This window comes from Rhincodon typus, chromosome 26 (genome assembly GCF_021869965.1).
Source record: "Rhincodon typus isolate 14 chromosome 26, sRhiTyp1.1, whole genome shotgun sequence".
Lineage (NCBI taxonomy): Eukaryota > Metazoa > Chordata > Chondrichthyes > Orectolobiformes > Rhincodontidae > Rhincodon > Rhincodon typus.
The window spans coordinates 30,986,481-30,998,593 of record NC_063357.1 but is presented as its reverse complement, the minus strand read 5'-3'; the positions used below and the strand labels follow the sequence as shown (position 1 = coordinate 30,998,593).

The following is a 12,113-nucleotide window of genomic DNA, read 5'->3' as shown; positions in this document are numbered from 1 at the left end:
ACTTCTCCACCACTTGTGAAAGTATGGAGAACAAGACCACACAGATTTAAAGTAATTAGTACAAGAAACAAATGCACTGCCTGAGAGTGTGTTCTGGAGGCAGGTTGATTCAAGGTATTCAGGATTATGGGGACATGACAGGAGAACGGCACTAAGTGAGATGATCATTTGGAGAGCTGGCATAGAATCAATTGGCCAAATGGTCTCCTGCACTAGCATAATTGCAATTCTGAAATGCAAGAAGAGCACCATCTGATTAACAGCAATTGATATAATTGTGATAAAGAGAATATGATTGCATATTTACTTAAATAATGAGAGTTTCAAAGATTTATTGCCTATATCTGTGCTCTACTTCTTAAAGTTCAGTCCTCCTGTTCCGTGTCCAGGATATAAAGGTATTTGAATTCAAATTATACTCCAATTACTGTCACCGTGTTGGTAATTAAGCCAAGGACACAACAGTAGGCAAGGGATATTGACAAACTAATTCAGGAAAAATGCTAGATTTTTAGCTCTGAACATTGTTCATACACGATTATTTCCCTGAAAGTTACTTAAAAAGCATAAAATGCAGGGCTGAACCAGTAAAGCATGTTCAATGTTGGTGAATAGCCAGCCATTGCACAGTTTAATTTGATAACCACATAATAAACAAAATCTCCAGAACAATTCAATTGACAAAGAGAGATTTAAAAGCAAAAATTGGATCCATGAATGCCTGGCCTTCTACTTCATAAAGTAAAACATATCTTTTCCCAGTATTTCTTGCGAACTCTCTAAAGAAAAAGAACAATTCCTACAACACTGAAGGAAACCAGGCTGGAACACAGTGTTTCTTTTGCTTAATCCATATGCGTCTCATTGTCTGTTAGCTGCAATAATATCAAATAGGAAAGATCTAAAAATTAGACATTTATCAACATAACGAAGCTTTCTGCTTTGAAGAAATATTTTCTGATAAGCCACCTGCATGATATCCAAATCAATGAATGGCAGCTTCTAGGCATGAGCTGGGCATAGTTCTGAAAATAGTGTATTCTCCTGGTATGTCTGTATACAACATATCACAACACTCCTCAAATACACACGAATTACATCTCTTCTCGACATTCCCATTTATATCTGGTGCACCATGTTTACAACACAACAGCATCCCATCTGAGAGATCCACCTGTGTGAAAGCCATTAGTGTCCACCAGCACTGGTTTCAGCGTGAGAGCTCAGGACTATATTGCTGGGGGCTTGAATCTGTATAGGCATGGTTAGAGATTGGATACATTACGTGCCTTTGTGTTGAGAATTCTACCAGTACAATGCCCTGTAAAGGTGTGATGTGCTGGAGAGGCTCACTTTCAATGCTCTGGCACTGTTGTCTGTATTCCATATCAATCGATGAGGTACAACATACCTGACAACCTTGGAATCTTTGCATACAATGTGAAGTTGAAACATGTCCCGACTCTCAACAGCTTCAATAAGTCGTATAGGCACCTGTAATAAGACACAAATACGTCAGTTATCAGAGAAACCAATAACAAACCCTGCTAAGAAATATTACTTTTAACAGCAGTCTTAAACAGTCATAATGTATACTACAGTAACCATTATTGCATTTGCACAGTTTCACATCAGACAAGCTGGATTCATTTACATAGTCTGGCAATATATTAAGTCCACATGGATCTCATGACAGTGAAAAGTGAACACTCCATGCAGTGCTGACAATGACTTCACCTCATTTATAACAGCAAAGATTGAATGAAATTAAGCTACAATTCAGTTCCTGTTTGTCAGTATCATTAGAACGTTTCTAAATCCAAAAATTTAAGAGCGAAAAACAGAATTTGCTGACGAAACTCAGTAAGTCTGACAGCATCTATGGAAAGAAAGCTTTTTCTCCACAGATGCTGCCAGACTTGCTGAGTTTCTCCAGTAATTTCTGATTTTGTTTCAGATTTTCAGCATCTGCAGTTTGTAGTTTTATTTTACATTTTAAGAATCCACATTTTGAGGTTTGCAAAGTCAGGTGAGAATGCAAATTCCCAATTTATTTTTCTCTCCCATCATCATAAATGGACATTCAATAGACAACTACAACCAAACTGCTGGCTGAGCAGAATTCTTCAGTTTACTACCGAGCTGCTAAAAGTGTGGTAATTTCCCTACCCTTTAACTAACATCTGCATCTCTAACAAAGTGAGGTGGCTTCGTGTTGGAATAGGGAAGAGAACGCCACAAGTCAAATATATTTAAGTTACAAATTCTGCAAAATAATTCAAGCAGGCTGCAACAATAGAAACACAAGAGCAGTGTCAGCTCTGGCAGAAGCCACATCAGCCATTCCAGTCAAATTCTGAGATTCACTCTGCAAACTTGTTACAATCCAAAACTTCAAAATTCTAGTTCATAACGTAACCTTTTCCAAATCAGAGCTGTGCCCAGGGAAAATCATTACAGGACTTTTTGCACAAGGCCCAGCCAACTTAACACTGCAACAGCATACAATAAAATCAGAATCTGCACAAGTCTGACAAAAAAGTCTTCTACAAAATTCTAACTGATGTATTTCAAATATTGAAGGTATTTCCAACATTCCTACTTTTACTGTAATCTCTACGGAATTAATTTATTTCCCTCACAATATATTTAACAATGGCACTTCTCGAGCTGACAAAACTATGTCAACTCTTGCGACTGAACCTTAAGCAGGAAATTGACTCATGGTCCAATTATCAGTGTTTTAAGGAACACCACTGACGCCAAGCACCAATGAGTGAATGACTGTACAGCACAGGGACTCATGCAGGTTAGGTTAATTCAAGTGCTCTACATTTTTGTGTTTTCTATGAATGTTTAGCAATAAAACATGTCTGTCACTCTGGCATTTCAACGGTCAACATTACCAAAAGCTTTGATCGATAGCTCCAGGCGCACACTAGGATCAAATCATTCCACATGGCTACATATTCTACATATGATTATCAGCAAACTGTTTGGTTGGTGCTAACCTGACAGTGCACAAAATCATAAGGGAGTGAAGACGTGTGAAAAAACTGCTAGAAGCACCGAGTTCTTGTATGTGTATTTACTGAGACAGTATCCACATGACTTGTCTTTCTTATGTCCACATGAAGATAAGGATAAAGATGAGCACACCTGAAGCTTCTTTAAATTGTTTTGGGTACACATTATTCATGTCTACGTACTTGGCAACACCGCATTGTGGTGGAACTTTAAAGCCTACATCTTTGATCAGGACTGTTCACATAAATTGTGTTGGATACACTGTTGTATGCGTAACCAGAAGTGAAGTACACACACACACAGTACTTACTGAGATGTCACTGTCCACACCCTGCAGAAACGTCTAAAGCAGAACAAAAGGAAAGAGAAGGGGAAAATGAAATCAAAATAATAGATGAAAGAAAGGCAGGAACCTTACACATGGAAAACACTTGCTGTGTTCTAATGTTAAAACACAGCAGTCAACACACAATGTAAGCAGAGCCAGAGCAAACTAAATGTACTGCATATCAACCAGGCTCCACTCATGATCTTAGGTGCGCCACAGTGCTTTACAATTTACTTAATATTTTTAAAATGTGGTCACTGTTTTGATGCAGGAAACATGGTAGCCAACGTGCACACAGTGAACTCAACCAGGATTGAAAAAAAACATGACTGGTTCTGTATTGAGTCTTAGCTGAGGGATAAATGCTGACCAAGATATAAAAACCCTTCGGTTTATCTTTCCACAGTGAAATAGAATCTTCTACTTCAGACAATTAAATATCTTCCCCAAAAAGTAACACTTCAGATTTCCAGATTATACATTCTTTATTTTATCTTATCTTTATAATTCTTTATTATCTCTGCTGCGGCCCTCTCCGAAATCATCTCATCTAAGTGACCATTTTCACACTGTCTCAACACAATTCCCACTAAACAACTGACATCCCAATTTCCCTGCCAAGCCAAAAAAAAAACAACTGTGGATGCTGAAGATCTGAAACAAAAACAGAAATTGCTGGAAAAATTCAGCAAGTCTGGCAGCATCTGTGAAGAGAAAGCAAAGTTAATGTCACAAATCCAGTGACCTTTCTTTAGGACTGTGGCAATACCACGGATCAATTTATTAGACACGTTACTAAACTGTCATTTAGTCAAAAGGAAATTATAAGTTTAGTTCAATTCCCATGATTGAATTAGTCCACTTCAATAAATCATTTGTGAAATGCCTCTCCTCAACCCTGTTTCCTCTCTAACCCTTCATCTTTCAGGAAGTGATTGAATTTATAAATGCTTAGAGGACGATTGATCCTTTTTTATTAATCAAGTGAATGAAGAGGGCGTAATTGGAAACAGAAAACTAACCGCTTAATTTGACAGCAAGTGGTTAATTTAAAATTCTAACACCCATCAACACACTTTCTGACAAAGTTATGGCAGATTCACAACAGTATCCAGAAAATAGTACTTACATTGATTAAAGAATCTTTGTATTTAATATGGAGTCTGTAATTAGAGATAGCGATCACAGCATCATCTGCACGGCCCAGGTATTCCACACCTTCCCCTTGGAGGACTGGAAAAGGCACCTGTGAGGAAAACCATGAGGAAAGCAAATCTTGACAAGTCATTCACAGCACAATATACAAACATAAGACTAGACCACTGCAAGATTACAGCTGGATTGCTTTAAGAAACTAAGAACTCTATCTTCTACAACACTCCACAGAATTGCCTCACTGTGCCCAGATTTGTTTCTCCCTGCCTACCTTAACTGTTCCTAATGGAAGCTTATTTATTCAGTAATTACAAATTGGCAATTTGATGCAAGCAAAAATTTCTATTCGTGATATTTTTTCAGGAATTCTCACATAAACGTATTCCGTATTCAGCCTCTTCTGGAATACTGTGTCCAATTCTGGTCTCCCTGTTACAGGAAGGATATCATTCAACTGGGAGAGGGTTTAGAAGAGATTGTTGCCAGAAGTAGAGAGTTTGAGTTATAAGGAGAAACTGAACAGCTGTGAGTTTTTTCACTGGAGCTTAGGAGGTTGAGAGATGACTTCATAGAGGTTTATAAAATAGTGAAGGGTATCGATAAAGTGAATGGCTGGTGTCTTTTCCTTAGGGTGGGGGATTTCAAGACTAGGAGGCATATTTTTAAGGTGAGAGGAGAACGATTTAAAAAAGACATGGGGGGAATTTTTTTTCCTTGTTACCCAGAGTGCTTTGTGAGTGGAATGAACTTCCGGAGCAAATGGTGGATGCAGATACAGTTATAATACGTAAAAGACATTTTGATAAGTAAATGAATAAGAAATGTTTGGAGGGATATGGGCCCAGCTCAGGCAGTTTAGTTTGGGATTATGGCTGGCATGGACTGCTTGGACTAAAAGGGTCTGTTTCCATGCTGTATGACTACGTAGTGGTGGTGGTGTGCTGGTGGTGCAGGGACGGAATCAATGCTATACTGTCAAATGTAGCCAATCAGTACTTTGTCTTCTGATAAATCGAATGCATAGAAAGCAACAACTTCAATTATTTGAATGAAGAAACTAGTGGATGATCAATACTCTGATTCAAAGTTTCTACTACAAGCAAAATTCATCATACAAGATCATTTGCTGATTTTTTTTTTAACTCATTCAATTAGAACAAAATATCTTAATTACATATTTTATATACAAAAATGAAAAATGAAACAATAGAAAAAAAAAGTGTTTCAAAGTACACAAGTATTGCGTGAAATAAGGAAATGCAGAGGTAACAGGAAAAGACTGAGCAAGTGGAATTAAGTTTGACGCAAAGCACTGAACTCTTATTATATTTAAAGGCTCTACATAAATGAAAATTGTTGTAATATGGAACTGACAGACCTGACACTTAGCTGTAAATGTATGTGCATTATGTGACAAGTGCAAAACAATAAGGAGTTTCAACTGAAAAATTAAAAGCACTTGCCATGTCTGCTTAAGTTTAATGCCATCCAGGTCAGAGCACTTGATTGGCACCACATCCAGAAAACATTATTCCCTCCCTCACTGACACTCAGTAGAAGCAGTATACACTACCTACAACACACACCACAGAAATCACCAAGGATCCTTAGGTAACACCTTCCAAGACCATGACCACCTCTATTTGGAAAGAAGAGGGCAGCAGATACAAGAGAACACCGCATCTGCAAGGTCCTTTTCAAGCCACTCAACATTCCAACTTGGAAATCTATGACTGTTCTTTCAATGTTGCTGGGTCAAAATCCTGGAATTTACTCCCTAATGACATTGTGGGTCTGCCTACACCAAATGGACTGCATCAATTCAAGGCAGCAGCTAACCAACGCCTTCTCAAGGACAAGGGGAACGGATGATAAATCCTGGCACAGCCACCGAGCTCCACATCCACTGAACGAATAATCCTAAAAATCTACAGCACAGGAAAAGGATACCTGACCTGTATTTGCATCAATAAGGTTGAGGAGTTCCATGCTGCAGCAATCTTGTACAGTAACAACCAAGCTAGTCGTTAGAAATGCTGCTGATATTCTTCCAGTCAAATCATTTTCTTCTTAATTAGAACAAACATGATCAAATTAAAGTGAGGACGTTTGTCATATTTGCAGCACAATTTGGACAAGAAAAATGACTGAAAATTTCTGAAAAATCCTTTATCTACAATAAGCTTCAAGTGAGTTGTGAGTTTTCCACAGATGTTTACCAGCAGCAGTGCTTGAGTTCAGCAACTGACTACCAGTGACAGAATCATCAAGAGTTTCCTTCACGTACAGCTTCAGATTTTGAAACAATATGCAATAGCTTAACCACAATTTCATGGATTATAGACGTTATGATCAATTCAATCTTTTCACATACACAGGGTATTTTTAAAGTACTTTTCAGCCAATTCAATTCTTTTAAAGTGTGATCACTGTTGCTGTGTTGGCAAACATGGGAAACTAAGTCTGCACAACATGGTTCCACAAGAATAAGATATCAACGGATCTTCTCAATCTATCCCACTTAATAAAGTCCATCAGAATCTTAACAACCAGGGATATTTATGACACCAGCTCTGGGACCCTCTTGAGGCACAATGATAGTACTGCTACCTCTGAGCTAGCAAGGTACCATTTAGGTAGGTTCGGGTCTCACCTGTTCCAAAGAAATGATAACATCTCTGAACAGGTCGATTAGTAAACATCTATAACAACATCTCTAGGGGCCTGCTGGTGCAGTGGTAGTGTCCCTACCTCGGAGGTAGAAGGCCCAGGTTCAAGTCCCATCTGCTCCATGGGCATGTAATAACATATCGGAACAGGCTGTATTCTGTAGATGATGTCCATGGGGGGCTTCTGTGGCACTTGTGTCCCCACCTGAGCCAGGAAAGTCAGGTTCAGGTCCCACCATCTCCAGAGGTGTGTCATAACATTCCTGAACAGGTTGATTAAAAACACTGCCAGTTTGACAAAGATCTGTTTATTACTGTGGCTTATCATCATATACATCTAATTTAAATCAACATACATCATACCTACAAGAGTTGCTCTCATACAGCATGGACACAATGAACCCAAATTACCTCTTCTGCTACTGCAAATTTCCAACTGTTCTACACTTGTTTCTTGCTCCGACAGATTTTCACCAAGACTACATTTCTTCCTGAAATAGCAAGACAATGCTGCTCTACGCACATTTATGTAGAGCTTCCAGCATAACAAACTGATAAACATACCATCACTTTGGATTCAAGATGGTGCCAACACAGACTCTTTGCGAGCTCCCGATAGCAAATCTTATTCGAACATTGCTTATAACTCTATGATCTATATGTTCTTGTTTACAAGCTTGTACTGCTCACAAAGCAAAGCTTTTCACTGTACTTAGGTGCATGTGACTACAATAAATCAAATCACTTTACATGGCAAACACTCAGTAACCATTACTATTTTTTGCAAGGAAATGAATTCTAGCTACTGGTAAACAATTCTGAACTGTCAACATAATTCTATAATTAAAACACTAATTTCTTTCTTTGCTATTTCTTCATAAAACTTCCCTTACATGCACACACGGGAAAAAAGTACACGGTGTCATGGTTGGGGAAAGATTGGGAAGACAGTCCAATGGTCCCTATTTAGAATGCTTGCTCAGAAGATCCTTTTGCCTTTTCATAACTGGCTGCTCCTTGATCTTCCTTCTCCGGGTACTTTAACTTGCTTAAGTGGTACAGGGGAGCTAGTTCACACTTACAACATCTCAACTATTCGTTAAAAGTCACAGATTACAACAACTGAAGAGAGAAATAAACTGGCTTTCTTCAGGCTGAAGCTGTTCTCACTGAAAAGAAAGAACAGTTCTTTGCTTTCCAGAGGTACAATGGCTCTGCCTGTGAACTGTTCAGTTACCTTGGAGTTAATCATAGTTGTTGACAGGGAGAATGCCTTTATTATTGACAACAGGTCACCATTCCCCAGACCAATGAGCTACTTGCTGCTGGCTAAATCTCTATTCTTATCCCTTGGCTCCAGTTTGTGTGCAACTAGACTTGTTCACTGCTTGAGCAAACAGCAGTGGAAACAGCACTTACGTTAAAGTGTCAAACAGTTTGCTTTGAAAAGTGCAGCAATCCTTTACACAACCTTTGGTTTTAAAAAATCATTTTCACATTTCGGTCCACAAGCAGAATGATAAAAATTAAAATTTATGTTCTTTACAGGTCAAAAATTGTAAAAATGTAAAAAATACCTAGTTATGACAGTGATTTTATGGCAAATGTGCTCATTTTTGAGTCCTAAAACATCAACAGAAAATTTCTCTGAACTGGAAGCTATTTGTCCAGTGTTGTATCAGCTGTTTAATGAAGATAGACATAACTTACATTTAGATAACAGTTTCCAAGATCTCAAAAACCTCCAAAGCAGTTGACAGTCAATGAATTATTTCTGAAATATCGTCACTGTTTTAACATAGCAGTGTTCAGCCTCCATTCCAGCCTTGCCTGCTAGGTCTATGCCTTCATTTGTGTTCTCCCTTGTTTCCAAGGATGAATGGTTGAGAAAAAAACTGAACAAACAGATGTACACTGCCTCAGCACTGGAGGAGATATGGATGTCAATAAAGCTGCTTTCTCTCAACCCTACCGATGTGGCGCGGAAAGTCTGTATTTTTATTTGCAAGTTGTTGAAAGTGCAACGCATTTTTTTTCAGCTGCTGCTGGCCAAGTGGTAAAATCTTGGTAATATAGTCAAAAACCTAATCGATTACAATAGGATGGAGAGGAACACCACAGTATCCTGTATCTTCTTCAGTATTTCCATCAAACTGCTCTGAAGTTCTGATCATCCTAAGGTTACGACAATTTCATTCATACCATTCCTGTAATAAGTGGTTGAGAATTTGACAGAAGTTCCACAACGGGGAATTTAATAATGTGATTGAAAAATATTTCTCTTTTACAATTGGCAAGATCCCAGATCCAACTTCCTAAAGTTTAATTGAACCTAATTATCAGCACAAATTAATTGTAGTTTACATTTTAAATTATAAAATGCAGTGAATTGGAGAAAAGCAGATGTTCTGACCTTTACAGTGAAAGTTGGATGCGGGACACTAAAGCGAAGAACGTGGAAAGCTTATTTTAATTCCACTTCTCCCAGTGAGACTCTCAGCTGCTGCTCTTTATTAGACAAGAGAGTTTTGTATTTTCAGAGTTATCATGCAAAACGCACTACGGCTGTTGCACATGCGTAGGCGCAGCCAGTGACGTCACTTAGGTGCTATAGGGAAGACTCACAAGAAGCAACTGCGCATGCAATTATGACATCACCGATTTGCGTGCAGTGACATCAGCATGTGTGCTGCTGATAGTGAGGTCAAAGTTGGGTCCTCGTGGGAGCAGGGCAAAGAATGGGGGTGGGAGTGCCCGCCCTCTCCAGCCACCGCCTCATTGTCTGTCATATACCAAGTAGAGCTCCTCCCCTGAATACTTACACTTTCAGTCAGTTCATTGCAGAACATATGCCCAACTGTTTGCACCACCTGGTGGGGACATTCACAGTAAACACAACCTTTGGATTTTCAAATCAAAGATTAGAGATGACCTCTCCCAAGAATATTTCACAAGAAAAACCTCCACACTTAGAAGTGTTTGCTTTCTGGGAAGAAGCTAATTAGCAGTTACAGTGAAAATTAACAACTCATACATCAAGAGGGTACCTTCACATTCATTTATAGATTTAATTTTGTGCTAAGCACAAGTGCACTTAACATCAAAATGCAGAATGGTGAAAATTGGTCAGCACTATGTGGCGATTCACAGGAATTCTCTTTCCCACCAATTTGCACTTTAACAATAGTGTATTCCTCAACCACCATAAATTTTCAGCAAGATCCAAATCTAATGCATTATCCTGTTGACTTGACTGAAAAGTCCTAGTCGAGGATTAAAAAAGTTGAAATAGTGTTATGCTAATCAACAACTTTAACTCATCAGAGATGATCCAGCTTTATTGCAACAGGAGAGCAAACATAGCCCAGTCCTGCAATGCACAAAAAGCATCCACCTTGTTGGTGGGGGAGGTAATCAATATTGAAGGGTGATTGGGCTCTAATCCAGAATAAAGCTTGACTGGCACAGAATCCACCTTAACCATGTACTCCTGCCACCACTAACAAACAGTGACAGTAGTGCATACCATCTACAAGATGCACTGTAATAACTCACCAAGACTCCTGCAACAGAATGGCCCAACTCAACAACCTCTACCACCAGAAAGACATGGGGTACAGAGGCATAGGAGCCTGCAAGTTCTCCTCTATACTTGGCATTATCGTACCATTCCTTCACTGTCCCTGGATCAAAGTCCTGGTACCCCCTTCCTAACACTCGACCGAAAGCCCCACCATAAACTGCAGCAGTTCAGGCAGAGAGCTCACCACCAAGGGCAATTAGGAATGAATAATGAAAGCACCAACTGGACATAGATCCCATGAACAAATTTAAAGACATAAACCAACCACTGCTCCGGACCTTAAAAAAAAACGAAAGAACTGCGGATGCTGCAAATCAGGAGCAAAAACAAAGTTGCTGGAAAATCTCAGCAGGTCTGGCAGCATCTGTGAAGGGAAAAACAGGAGTTAATGTTTCAGGTCCAGTGACCCTTCCTCAGAACTCTGAGGAAAGGTCACCGGACCGGAAACGTTAACTCGGTTTTTTCCTTCACAGATGCTGCCAGACCTGCTGAACTGTTCTGGACTAGTAGTCTAAAACATGCTCTGGGACTACAGTTTAAATTCCACCATGACAGATGGTGAAATTTGATTTCAATAAAGTCTAGAATTAAAAGTCTAATAATGACCACAAAAGCAGTGTCGATATTTGTTAAAAAAAAACCCATCTGCTTCACTGATGACTTTTATGGAAAGCAATTTGCTATCCTTACCCAGTCTAGCTTACATGTTGACTGCAACCCACAGCAATATGGTTGATGGTCACCTCTCCTCTGAAATGACCTAGCAAGCCATTCAGTTGTACCAAAGCTCGAAAAAATGTTTCATTAAAGGAATGAAATGATACAGACGACTGTGCACTTTATTTAGGAACCACGAATAACAACAGCAAAGCCAGTCTTTTGAATTCTGCAGTCTTCCCTGCCAAAACTGGGAGAGCTCTCTCACAGACTAGTCAAGCAACCGCCTGATAGTTACACTCTCAGAATCATACCTTACACAAAGTTCCACACAACAATAGCACCATCCTGCCAGGACAGACCCAAGAGAGGTGGCGGCACGACAGTACAAGGTCAAAAGGGAGCCTTAACGTCTAATGGCATCAGATCAAACATGGGCAAGGAAACCTCCTGAAGATTACCATGTATCTCCATGTTCCCAGCCATCACAATCTCTCCACGACAATATCATTAGGAGTGACCTCCTCACAGGTGTTATGGAGACAAAGACCCGTCTTCACATTGCGGATATTCTCCACTACACTGGCACTACTATTGTACTGAATGGGATAGATTTCAAACAGATCTACCAATTCAGGACTACCCATGTGACAAACAGGGTTAAGCAGCAAGTGACAAACAGGGTTAAGCAGCA

General features: G+C 39.3%; 1 protein-coding gene across 6 annotated transcripts in view; it reads right to left on the bottom strand.

Moving 5' to 3' along the window:
- The window catches only part of mtmr4 (myotubularin related protein 4), a 141,868-nt gene that overhangs the window by 48,847 nt on the left and 80,908 nt on the right, over nucleotides 1-12,113 (bottom strand). For 5 of the 6 annotated variants that reach the window (XM_048612531.1, XM_048612530.1, XM_048612533.1 and 2 more), the window contains exons 4-6: nucleotides 4,485-4,601; nucleotides 3,338-3,370; nucleotides 1,412-1,494 (exon numbers count right to left, since the gene is read on the bottom strand). In XM_048612531.1, coding sequence (XP_048468488.1) covers nucleotides 1,412-1,494; nucleotides 3,338-3,370; nucleotides 4,485-4,601 — 233 coding nt within the window. The remainder of the gene's footprint in view (nucleotides 1-1,411; nucleotides 1,495-3,337; nucleotides 3,371-4,484; nucleotides 4,602-12,113) is intronic. The other variant, XM_048612534.1, reaches the window with a different exon arrangement.